General features: G+C 41.9%; 1 protein-coding gene across 1 annotated transcript in view; it reads right to left on the reverse strand.

Moving 5' to 3' along the window:
* Nucleotides 1-13,429, reverse strand: part of IARS (isoleucyl-tRNA synthetase) — a 213,973-nt gene that overhangs the window by 49,767 nt on the left and 150,777 nt on the right. The window contains exons 22-27 of the mRNA XM_019537053.1: nucleotides 13,235-13,326; nucleotides 12,808-12,885; nucleotides 11,021-11,142; nucleotides 7,373-7,475; nucleotides 7,092-7,175; nucleotides 5,738-5,912 (exon numbers count right to left, since the gene is read on the reverse strand). Coding sequence (XP_019392598.1) covers nucleotides 5,738-5,912; nucleotides 7,092-7,175; nucleotides 7,373-7,475; nucleotides 11,021-11,142; nucleotides 12,808-12,885; nucleotides 13,235-13,326 — 654 coding nt within the window. The remainder of the gene's footprint in view (nucleotides 1-5,737; nucleotides 5,913-7,091; nucleotides 7,176-7,372; nucleotides 7,476-11,020; nucleotides 11,143-12,807; nucleotides 12,886-13,234; nucleotides 13,327-13,429) is intronic.

A 13,429-nucleotide genomic window follows, 5' to 3' on the forward strand; every position in this document is an offset into this window, starting at 1 on the left:
CCCCCTCACCCAGATTTCCCTGTCCCATAGCAGGCATGGGCATCCCGTGTGACTGATGAAAGACTGACACAAAGTACCTATTTAATAGGTTCGCTTTTTCCTGGGCGTCAGTTGTCAGTTGCCCCATCTGGTTTAGCAGGGGTCCAACGCGGAGTAATCCTCCTTGGAGGTGAATCCCGTCCTCCATCCTTTGTAGGCTTTCCTTTTTAGCCACAGTAGGTCCGCTAAGTTGGCAGGCCCTGATTATCTTCACCCAAGGATACTAAAGGAATTGGCTGGTGTCAGTGCAAGTGTTCGAGTGCTTGTGGCACTCAGGACAGGTCCTAGAAGACTGGAAAAGGGCCAATGTGGTCTGTATTTTCAAGAAGGGGAGGAAGGAGGACCCAGGGAATTATAGGCCAGTTAGCCTTACCTCTATTCTTGGCAAGATCTTAGAAAAAATCATAAAGGATCACATTTGTGGGGGGCCAGCAGGTAACACAATGATAAGGGGAAACCAGCATGGGTTTATAGCAGGCACATCCTGCCCAACTAACCTGGTCTCTTTTTATGACCAGGTCACAAAGTGCTTAGATGCAGGGGTGGAGATGGATGCTATCTACTTGGACTTTAAAAAGGCTTTCAACACAGTGTTGAACCCAATTCTTACAAGCAAACTGAGTAGCTGTGATGTGGATTTTTTCCACAATGAGGTGGTTGAAAAACTGGCTTATGGGATGCACCCAGAGTGATAGTGGAAGGGGCAGTTTCTCCCTGGAGAGATGTGGACAGTGGTGTTCTCCAGGGCTCTGTCCTTGGACCAGTGCTGTTCAATATCTTCATCAGTGATTGATGAATGATCAGTGAATGAGAGGGTTGAAAGCACTCTGTCCAAATTTGCAGATGACACCAATCTATGGGTACAGTAAACACAATGGAGGGCAGGGAGTGAATCCAGGTGGATTCAGATAGACTGGGGAAGTGGGTAGTTCGGAATAGGATGCAATTTAACAAGGATAAGTGCAAGGTGCTGCACCTGGGGAGAAAATCTCCAATACACCTATAGACTGGGAAGTACTGTTCTGAGTACCATGGCAGGGGAAAGGGATCTTGGAGTCTTGGTCAACACAAAAATGAACATGAGTTGCCAATGTGACAAGGTAATAAGTAAGGCTGACCACACTCTTTCTTGCATTAGTAGGTGCATCACGAGCAGGTCTAGGAAGGTGATATTTCCGCCCTGTGCAGCATTGGTTAGGCTGCAGCTGGAGTAGTGCGTCCAGTTTTGGGGGCCACACTTCAAGAGGGATGCGGATAACCTTGAGAGGGTTCAGAGAAGGGCTATTCATATGGTTGAGGGCCTGCAGGTAAGATCCTATGAAAACAGACTGAGGGACCTGAATCTCTTCAGCCTCTGCAACAGAAGAATGAGAGGTGATCTTGTGGCCATCTACAGACTCATCATAGGGGGTCAGCAGGGAATAGGGGATACTCCATTTATTAGGACACCCCTAGGGTTACTAGAAATAATGGCCGTAAACTTAAGGAGAGTAGATTTAGATTGGCTATCAGGAAGAAATTCTTTACAGTGAAGGTTGCCAAAATATGGAATGGGCTTCCAAGGGAGGTGGTGCTTTCCCCTACCTTGGAGGTGTTCAAGAAAAGATTAGACAGGCACCTAGACGGGGTTATTTAACCCCAGCGCTCTTTCCTGCCTAGAGCAGGGAGTCAGACTCAATGATCTACAAGGTCCTTTCCAACCCCAGAAATCTATTAAACTTATGATATACCAAGGTCCACTGCTCTCTCCTCATCCAAAGGGCCCGTCACCTTAGAAGGAAGTCAGGCATGACTTGCTCTTGGTGCTTCTGATCACCTTGTTCTTCTTGAGGTGCTTCACAATAGATTCCCTGAGGACATGCACCATGTTATTTCCAGGTATAGAGGTCAGGTTGACTGGTCTGTAGTTCCCCAGATCCTCCTCCTTCACGTTCTTGAACATGGGCACTGTTTGCCCTTTTCCAGTCGTCCAGAATCTCACCCAAAATTCCATGAGTTCTCACTGGCTCTGAAATTACCTTTGTCAGTTTCTTCTTTCCTCAAGTACATCTCATCTGGTCCTACCAAGATGAAAGCATCTAGCCCCCCAAGTAATCACTAACCTGCTCTGCCATTACTTTAAGCTGTTTGTCTCCTCTCCTAGTTCTGCTGCCAATGGCACTCATCATCTGGTAGCTGCTCCCTATTTATGAAAACTGAAGTAAAAGGCATTAAATACTTCAGCCTTGTCTGCATCGTTTATGACTAGATAGATTTTTGCATTACTTAAGGGACCTATGGAACCTCCGGTCCTCTATTACTTTTGATATACCCATAGAATTCCTTTTTATTGCCTTTTACATCCCTTATCAGCTGCATCTCAAATTATGCCTTGGCATGCCTGTGCAATACTTTCATGTTCTTCCCTACCACTATAATCAAGTTTCCACTTTTTACAGCATTCCTTTTCAAGTTTCAACTCCTTGAAGAGATGGCTATCCAGCCAGGCTGGTCTCCTATTGCATTCCCCATTCTTCCACCTCATTAATATAGCTTGCTCCTGTCCCCTTAAGAGGTCCTCCTTAAAATACACCCAGCTCTCCTGGACTCCTTTCTCCTTCAGACTTGCCTCCCAAGGGATCCTGCCTACCAGAGTTTGTTGAAGTCTGCTTTTCTCAAGTTCAGGGTCCTTATTCTGGTGCCCTCCTTCCCTCCTCCCCTTAGGACCTTGAACTCTATCATTTCATGGTCACTGTCATCCAGTTTACCTTCAACCTGCACTTTCTCCATCAATTCCTCCCTATAAGTCAAGAAAAACTTCCCACTTCATTGGCCTCTCTACTATGTGAATCAAGAAGTTATCCTCAACACAAGCACCTAACTGTCCTATTCTCTACCTGAGAACATTACCAAGGCTTCCATTATTGCTTCCCCTTACTAAGTTTTATCCATCTTCAGGCTCCTTACTTACCTCTGGGTTTTTGTCTCCATCCCCCAAGGAACCTAGTTAAAGCCCTCCTCACTAGATTTTGTACATAAAGACATTCTTCCCTCTCTCCATCAGGTGGATCCCATACTCTCCCAACAGTCCATCTTCCTGGAACACAATCCCATGGTCAAAAGAGCCAAAGCCCTGCTGATAATACTATCTACACAGCCATGTGTTGATCTCTAGGATGCATCTGTGTCTTGCTGGGCCTTTACCTTGACAGATAGATCAAGGAGAACAGCACCTGGGCCCCCATCCCTTTCACCTTTACGCCTACAGCCATATAGTCACTGTTGATCTACTCAAGCTCTTCTAGGGCAGTAAGGAGTAGTAGCCAGAGGACCAGATGAATCTGGACAACCTTTCTGTGACATCTTGGATACTGGTTTCTGGCAGGCAGCAGAACTTCTGAGCCAAAAGGTGTATGCGTCCACACCTCACGGGAGAGAATCGCCAACCACCATCACCCATTGCTTCTATTTGGTAGCGATGGTCTTGATCCTCCCTCCCTTTGGGGTGCATGGTTTGGCCTTCCTTGCCACTGGACATGGCTCCTTCTCATCCAGTGTAAAGGCTTCCTACCCGTTCTCTAGCTGGACAGCTGCAGGTCAGGAAGAAGTGCTGTTCATTTCCACAAGTAACAAGATGCCAGCTTCCATGCTGCACAAAGGTCAGTCTTCCATTGCTTTCTCTGGCTGTCCCTCTCCCATGATGCTGGAGGGAACTTTGTGCATTGGGTTACAGATGTTCCAGAGCTATTCACCTTCTTCTGCAGCTCCCGTACCTGATTCCTGAGAGAATCCAGCAAGAAGCATCTCTTACACCACAAGCACTCCCCCAAAAGCATGCCCCTGGCAAGAACATGCAGATTGCAGTCACTTCAAAGTCAGGCTATAACCTGGGTGTAAGCCTTCACAATCAGGGGGCATGCATAGACAGACCCTGCACAGCTGCAGGCAGAGAAAGGACTGGCAGTAGCACAGGCTTTGGCACTGCAACATCTCCCTTCAATCCTATAATTTTTCCTGCTAACTTTCTTCTTCTTATGCTACTATGTCCTAGAAAAAAATTCCCTCTTCCTCCTTCACCTGCTTCCACTTAGCAAGCTCCCAGAGAAAGAAGGTGGGCAAACTCCCCAAACTCCCCTGTTTGTTGATTCTGTGCCGCTGGCTCCTGTATTGCTGTGATATGGCAGGCCTAGTCTTTCTGCTTAGGCAAGCCCATCCCCTTGCTCACACCAACCACAATACTAGCTTGCTGGTGAACAAGGCATTTCAAAGTCATGGCAATATGCATCCTAAACCCAACTCTTGCACAAAGTATGTATTAGTATCAACCTTCAAAAATGTGGAGCTCACACCCTGTCATGTTTCTTTTAGCAGCAACAACAAGGTGATACCCAAACCTTATAGCAGTTTACATCTAGTACATGCTGTCCAACATTGTTAGGGAACATGGAAGTATTATAAATTTAGCAAAGTATAAAACCAACAAATTCAGAATCAGCTCACAGCCTCCCGTCTATCCTCATATATATGGAGAATTCATAAATTTGCTAGAAATGTTGATTGGTTGCAGTGCCTTAAAATCTCCTGTAGTTTCAAATGACTAGTATATATTTAAACTAAGAACTATAGCTTGAACAGCCAAAGGGTGAAGATGCAAAGTATTTACCCCAGGGGAGCTTTTCTCAGTTTTTATTCTAGAGGAAGATAACACTAGAGTACCAAGCAGATATAACAACCAGGCTCTCTTGAAGTAGCTACCTGCAATAGCACTTTGCCAGGGAGATGAAAGGGGAGCTACTAACTGCCTATTTTCACTGTAGAAGCAACTACTCCAAATGAAATTGGTTAGAGGTACAGATACAAAACACATCTTTAAGATATCCAAGTTAATGTTACTACAATCTCTCCATGGATCACTTTACCAGGATTTAAGTGATTTACTCAGACTGTGGACAAAAGTAACATGTGGCATTTGAAATGCCTTTGAAACTCTTTAAAATGCCACCTATACAAACATAAATGCCTATTATAGTTTTCCAAAAGTAGCTGAAACATTCCAGAATAGTACCTCTTAAATGAGGCACTATTGAAGCATTTCATTTCTTGTGTGTGCATAAGGGCAGGAGAACCACAGGTCCCCCCAGAACTCCAGTTCTCTGTTCTCCCCTCCATCTACAGGAGGAGACTGTCCAGCCCCTGGGTGCCATTCCCTGATCCTGGTCACTGTGGCACTCAACAAACCCTACTGCAACTGGTACCAAATTTCCATCCCCAATGCCATCTAACTCTGCTTTGGTGAGATGGGGAGAGGAGAGGTTTGGGAAACTGGGGCTGGAAAGCCTGGCACTAGCAGTGGTTCTCCAGCTTCAACCCCTCACCAAGATTCTCCAATCAACTGCCCTGCAGCAGAAGGGAAGAGTGGTGTCACAAGTTACTGCAGCCTCCTGTAGCATGCCCTGGCTGGCCACAGCTCCACGCAGCCACTGTTATTTTGAAGTGTTCCAGCTGGAGAGACACCACAGGGGCTGCGCATAGGATCTGTTGCTTGGATATGTTGGCTTCAAAAGTTACTTCTGTCTGCACCCTCTGTAATGGTTCACCTTTACTACCATGTATTTTACTCTGGGGAGTGTCTGTACCACGAGAATCCTGAAATCCTTTTGACTCCTCTTCTTTAGATGAGCCTCTCTGCCATTAGTCAGTAACCTGCTTTTCCACACACCTGTCTTTTGAAATTTCTCCAGCTGCTCACTCTTCAGCTCCTTGATAGCAGCCATTAGAGGCTTAAAGGCACCTTTCAGACGCTTTCCGAGCACCATGTGATCTGGTTCTGCTCTCAGCCGGATTCCATACTTATCTTTATCAGTAGACAGTGTAACTTGCCGCACATTAAGCTCCTGTAGAAATTCACCAAAGAAAATATAGACTTAAGAACAAGTTTCTAAGCCAGTATTACTAGAATACATGACAGAAAAAGAGCTGAGGCACAAGAGGAATTACAGAAAACCCCAAATCTTGGGCACTGTCTAGATGTGCCAACAAATAACAGGAGTAATCTTCTGCCAGTGTAACAACATATCATCAAGACAACAGTTAGCTTATTCTCTGCGATATTCATCTTGTTGCCATTTTTAACTGTTGTTCTTATGTACTGGACTTAATAGAAGAATACACTATATCTAGCTGTAAAACTTAACCACAAGTTCTTTGGGCTTTCTAAAAGGCTTGCAGTAACTGGCTATCTGCTTTGTAAAACTGAATTAGAAAGCTATTCCGGACCATTTCAAACCTAGAACTATATCTCAAGATAGACTTACTTTTTTTCTGTCATTTTTTTTTACTCAAAACAGAGCTTTCCAACTTCTGCCCCCTGCTCCGAGCGCTGCCATACCTGCATCCTGCCCCCCCAAGTCTCCCCGACTTGCTAATGGACTCAGATTAAAGACAGAGTACTTCAGCCAGACATAGCAGGGGATGCAAAAAATAACTGGAGGGAGTTCTATAGACTGTAAGACCTTACCTGTTTCACTGTTCTTATTTTTTTAATAACAAAACATGGGAAAAACACTTCCAGCTCTGAGAATTCCTGGAACATATCAAACTGTTTCCTGCTTTTACATTTCAGTTGGAATGCCCCAACTGACTTATCTTTCAACACACAATCTGATCATGGCATTTAAATGCACTTTATGTGAGAAAAATTAACTACTCTTACAATTTCATGTGTGAAATTTTGCCACAATGTACTCTTACAGTGCTTACCAATTTAATGCATCTCATTCAGAAAACATTCCTTCTACCGATTAAATAAAGAAACAGCATATTTCTCAAGTACTCTGAAATTATATTGGTCAATTTTGAGAGAAAGGAACTCTTATTCACGTTATTGGTAGTTTTTTTGGTCATACACTACCTTTAGTTTCTGCTGACATTACTGAGAACTGTATCTTACTGAAATTTAGTGAAGTAAAGTATTAATATTCTAGCTTATAGTTCGGTAGAAGAGTAAGAGAGTTTCTTTATATCCAACTTCCATGATAAAATTCCAGTAATGTGTTTTTTGATCTTACTCTTACCTCAAGTATATATTTCTCCAATGACCTAATGCTTTCCAGAGCCCCTGGATCCTGATGGATAACCACTACTTCTTTCAAAGGATACTGAAACAAAATTGAACGTATTTTCAGTCTGAAGGAGAAAATAAAGGGGCAGAGAGTATTATCTGATCATCTTAAATCTTTCCTTGATAATACTGCTTGTTAGAACAGATGCATTTATTTATGCTCCCCAACCCCACCTTCTTCAGAAAGTATAAAGCCAATAAATACTTATGGAATAGAGATGCAAGATATCCAACCTTTACTGGAATGGTTTTCCTGTCTCGTATTACACGGCCAAGCTCAATAATGGACTGCAAACAGGAAATGGCATTTTCAATTTTTTTGTCAATCAGATCTTCCCTAGAGTAAAAAGAAAAACATTAAATTGCTTTTCCTTTTATATGTCTTAAGCAGCATTTACCTATTACCTCTCAAAAATTACATCCAGGAAACCATATTATAGTCTCTTTCCTGTAATGCAAAAAGGAAAGAGTCATCAACTTTAGAGATTTCATTAATCTCTCTCAAAGTCAACTAGCTGGATTTCACCTTGGTTATAGAGAAAGTAGGTCAGGGTGGCAACTTAGAGACTAGCTGGTTCAGAGTGATATGAGTTTCATAGGCAACAACCTATTTCATCAGATACTATAGATGGACTTGGGGGAAAAAAAAGGGGGCAGGTGTTAGTGAAAGGATTTTACCATATTTACTCACATACCAAGCATACCTCCCCATCTCATGCTTCCCCCTAGCCCCTCCAAAATAAGCTCTCCAAAAATCAGGGTACACATCTTAGGACACTGGTTTTTCTTCACTGGAATAGAAGGAGGGCAAAAGAACAAGATGACACTGACTCACGGCTGCTACTTCTCCTGTGGATGCAAACAGCAGGGACAGAATACGGTATTAACCCTCTCATGACCACTTGTGAGGCAGTAGCTTTTGGCTGATTAGCAACTGAACTGGCTGAGAGTGTGCAAGCTGCTCCCTGCAGTCTATAGTATATTGATGAGAGTTGTGGTCTGAAAATTTATACAGTGAACAATTTATGGTAAAGTACTAAGTCTTGCTACTGCCCTTGCAAGGCACTAGAGCCTAGCTTTGTTGCTGTTCTGTCCAAACCACAAAGTTCCTGTTGCTTCATCCACACTGCCTCTTGGGATGCCATCCCTCCTGGAAAATCTGTTTCCAGGAGGACTTACTGTCACAGTCAACCATAACTCCAGGGAAAAAAAATTCTACATTCTGCTTTTCAAAAGCAAGGTGTTCATTTTATTTGGAGACATATGGTATGCAAGAAAATATGGTAAATGCAAAAGAAAGGGACAGAGGAGGACCCATTGCTGACACAGTCAAAGTGTGTTGAAGAGATTCAGAGGAATAAAAAAAGGCAGTTAACATACTGATATACATAGGGCTATAGGGGTAAACAACAGGAGTTAATAGCTAGTCCAGATACTGGGATAAGAATCCAGAGTCTGTTCTGAGACTATGCTGTAGTATCTGTTGAGACAGTCTCTTCTGTGGATAATTTGTTGCTCCACAATTTCACATGCAAGTTGGTATGCAAATTTTTGTTAAGAAAACAAATGATGGAATGTGCAGGGAGGTTAAAGTGTAATACCATGGGTTTTTGTGTGTTTCTAGAATTAATGTCAAATTGGTGTTCATTCATTTTTTTTTTTTTACACTGAGATTGCCCATTTGGCCAATGTAGACAGAGGAGCACTCTCAGGTGATTGTCTGAATGATATTAGAGGGAGAGCAGATAGCTTTAGTTATATATTTCAGGAAGCCTTTGCACTTCAAACCTAATGATCAAGGCAAAATAGTCAGTCTTCATCGCTTTGAAAACTTAATTTCCAGGTTGCTTGTTTTTCAGTCAAAGCTCATATCAGAATGAAACAATAATTATCTGTTCCTTGGGAATGAGGGTGGTGGATTCTGTTGAGTACCTAAATTCAGGTAAATTTCCTTGAAGGCTACAAGTTATCAAGCCAGACAGTCATTATTGTTTTGATGCAAAATTGCATCAGAAACAGTTGCGAACAAAGTAAAAACCTTACTGTAGGTGTGAGGTTGCCAACTGCATCACTAAAAGGAAAAATTTGTGAGATAAAAAATATGTAGTTGAGAGAGTAACAAAGCCTATGGTACAAGAATAAAGTTTAACTACAACTTAATCCATTAGTCTTGGAATTGTTGGACTGATGTTGTTGCCTATTTTGAAGTTTTGAGCTCTTAAAAATCTGTCTCTCTTAGAAGGTCTTCAAGAAGTTTTAAATTAATAGTTAAGCAGAACAAAGACCAAGCAGCCAGTTTTACAGCCAGTGACATTTGGACACAACCTGAAGAGTAATTTATTTTTTAAATCTGATCCATTTTTATTTGGTTAGTTTAAAGGAACAATAAACCCAATCAATTGTACAAATCTAGTTAAATTCCTATACATCAGGATGTCTAACTGGCAGCCCATGAATGGTTAACTTGTGGCCTACAAGTTCCTGCCCAGCTGCTTCTCCCCTGCACTGCTCTTTCTGCTGCTGCCAAAGCCTTCAGTTCCCTTGTTCCTTCTCTGGCTTCAACTTTCCACCCCTGCCTCCTGGGGCAGCATGGCCTGGGGAGTCTGGTCAGCACACAGAGCTCAGCTGCTCAGAAGTTGAACAGTCTTTCTGTAAGTAACATCCCTTCCATACTTCAGACATACTGCCAGTTTAACAGCATTCATAATAGCAACTTAACAGTTTCAAATTCTAATCTAAAGCATACATGAGCAACATGTCATCAGTCCTGAAAATCCAGAATGTAACTAAATCAATCTCAGATTTCTCATAACAATACTTTCTTTTATTGTGAAGCCATCAAAAGGAACACTTTTCATCTCTCTTACCTGACTAGGGAACCCTGAAGGGATACCATAAAAAGAAAGAACCATGTTAAAATGTAAGTTCTACCCTGCCCAAAATCAACAAGTAAGGGACCAATGGTGTTTCTGCAGTCTTACTAGGTTATTAAACTGAGCCACAATATCAAAAGAAATAGCATTTCCTCACTTTAAGATGACCCCACTGCTACGCTTGGACCATACCAGAATCAAAGTGAACTTAATGGCAGGATCCTTGTCAGAGGAGTTCTTTCTGACTAGATAACCTCTTATAAAAGAGGCATTTTGCTTTGTTCCATTTGCAGAAATTGGACTTTTAATCTGTGCTGACAACTGATACAGGGCCTGCAGGAGAGAATCTCTTTAGCTTCAGATTTAGCACAAAAAAACTTTGCTAAGGAATGCTTATGGCCATACAAATTCAAGTATTCTTACAACAGTAGGCTCCAGAGCCTACCAGTTCTTTTGGGTCTGTAGCAGGCAGACATCTAGTTAAGTGTACTTTCTGAATGTATAAAACAAAAACAGAACACATGGTTAAACTTTGTACCTCCGTGGCACCCTTTCATTTACCTTGTGCTCTCTTCTGGCCCCATCTAGCTGTACAACCCTAGTATTTCTAATTATAGAGAGAACAGCAAATGTGAGCTCTACCCCTTTCCTCCTCAAAGTACTATATGAAGGCTAATCCAAAATCTCCAGAAACTAGTCAAGTCTTGTGAGGTTAGAATTCCTCAGGAATGACTGGTATACTAATTGTTAAATGAAACTATTTTAGTTCACCAAAGGGGCTTTTATTAATCAGAGGTATTCATAAAAGTCTTTGTTTACATATTTTGACTCTTAAAGAACATAGGGAAGTATTAAAAACCTAGCATATTTACAAAATAACTTTGTGTGCAGAAGGGACCATTACAGAAAAGTATGCTACATATGTTCTAGCAGACAATTAAGATCTCACTTAAACACCTAAACAAGTGAGAAAGCACAGTCATCGTAATTAATAGAGGCTGTTTCTTACCTCACTTGAGGAAGCATGAGGTAGTGAATGCTCTCAGTGTTCTTTTCTTGAACAGAGGCAGGATCAATAAGGGTCTTCAGATTCTGGTACAGCATTTCAGTAATAAATGGAGTATAAGGTGCCTGAAATATTATGTGTTTCATTAATATGCTAATGACTTAATAGTATACTATGTATCCACAACCAATTTAACTTTCATTATCATAGCACACAATATTCCTGTTGCAGTATTATTACATCAGGAATCCTTGCATTATAAGGGTTTGCCTTGAGATTTCTGTTAGCTCTGCAAAAGCACACTATTTACATTACATTCTGAACCATGAAGTACAACATAAATTAAGAAACAGACACTCATGAATAAGTGAAGCTGATCACCTTCCTCTTGGACTTAATCCATTGTTCTGGGGTAGCTAAAGGATAACTGCAGTGTCTCTATATACCCTATCTACTCAAATCCAAGGTGAGGGTCCTTTCCCCATCCAAAAAAAGGGGGGAGCCCCTCGTCTTGTATTAAAGTACAGGGTGGAAATTGGGGCCAGAGTCAGAACTGCAACAGCTGCCTACTAGGAGTGTGCGAAACGAGCCGTATTCGATTCAGATTGGGCCTGAATCGGGGACAGTGATTTAATTAATTGATTCAGATCACTGTCCCAATTTGATTCAGCCAAATCCAAATCTGAAAATTCAATGCTGATTCAGAGAACCAGCAATTCGGACATAGACACAGCTTTAAATGTTTTTTCTACATACCTTGAGGTACCAGGCATGGCTCATGAATGCTGCGATGCTGGGGTGGATGGAGTGTCCCACAGGAGTGTGGAGGGCCCCCCCCACATGCTTGGCAGTGAACCCAGAAGTGGACCAGAAGTACTTCTGGTCCACTTCTGGGTCTGCTACTGAGCGCATGGGGGACCCACCCCGTGCACCCCCAGCTGAGCGATCAGCTGCAGGGGGACTCCAGGTGCCCCCCCAGACCCAGGAGGCACCAGTTGGGGGCCAGGGGCTCCTCTGCACACTCCCTGGCAGACCTGAACATGCTTCTGGTCCACTTCCAGGTCCACAACTGAGCATGCGGGGGACCCTCTCGTGCTCCTGTGGGACGCTCCATCTGCCTCACGAGCTGCCTGGTACCTTGAGATATGTAGAAAAAACATTTAAAGCTGTGTCTATGTCCAAATCATTGAATCTTTCTGAATCTCTCCAAATTGATTCAGAGGCTTCCAATTTGATTCGGAGCGATTAAAGTGTCTCCCGATTCAATTCAGATGCTGTGAATCGGCCGCTGAATCAGGCCAAATCTCCACTGAATCAAATCAGCGACCAAAGCTTTGCACAGCCCTACTGCCTACCCCTTCAAACTCCCTCTATCCCTTGACACTTACAATCAGGCACAACTCCAGCTCCAATCCCTCCTAGACAAAGAGCATATGGAAGATCTAGTAATAAATAATTAAACAAAGTTTATACATTTTCCATATACAGAATCAAATTATTGGATAGTTGTCTAAAATTCAAAGTTGTCTTGGATTCAGGTAAGTTTGAATATCTTTGCCAACATATGCTTTTTAAAAACAAAAAACAAACTCAATGCTTAATACAAGTAAACAACAGCAGAGGAAATACAGTACTACTGAACGTAATGATGAATTTCTATACCTGTTTTCCTTTTTTCGGTATCTGGTCTATCAGTTTCTGAGAGCTATAACAATGAGAAGTGTGCAGCAAGGTTTTCAAAAGAATTAAGTTTAAATACTTTAAATAATTAACAATGATAAGTCTCTTACCATAAGTTTGCACATTGCATACAGAACATTAAACAAGGTTTCCAAAGCCATAATGCAGTCATCAGTTCCACTTTCACCCTATTGAAAGTATTCACAGAGTTGAAGAAAGGGATCAGAAAACTTAACATCTGTCTTAAATCATTAACCACATTCTCATATTTTACATGCCCACCTAGTAAGTTAACTTCCCAAGATTTATAGTTTAGTCCCATCCAAAATAAAACTATGTCCCAGGTACTGTTCATTTTAGTTTTCCTATGAAAAACAAATATATATAGATAAAAAAGAGGATAGCATATTAGGTAGCAATTACAGCCAGCAACTATGTAATTTCATAAAACATGCTATAGATATCTTGTAAGGGTTTAGGAGTTTAATGGATTTAAACTATTTTGGGCTATAGCTTTGCTGTAAGTAGACAGCCTACCTTTAACCTTCTGCGATTCATTCTAACATACCAATTGGTCAGTATATCAACAAACTTCACCAGCCGAGGGACTACAGTGTATAGTCTGTAGGCTAGAAGGAAAAGGATTTTAAGTGTAGAGAATATTTTCCTGCTGCATTACAATCTTCATTAAAAAAAATACCACAATTTCCATTAAAAGTCTTGGCAACTTAC

The sequence above is a fragment of the Crocodylus porosus genome, unplaced genomic scaffold, assembly GCF_001723895.1.
Source record: "Crocodylus porosus isolate Cpor-Errol unplaced genomic scaffold, CroPor_comp1, whole genome shotgun sequence".
In the NCBI taxonomy this organism is placed as follows: domain Eukaryota; kingdom Metazoa; phylum Chordata; order Crocodylia; family Crocodylidae; genus Crocodylus; species Crocodylus porosus.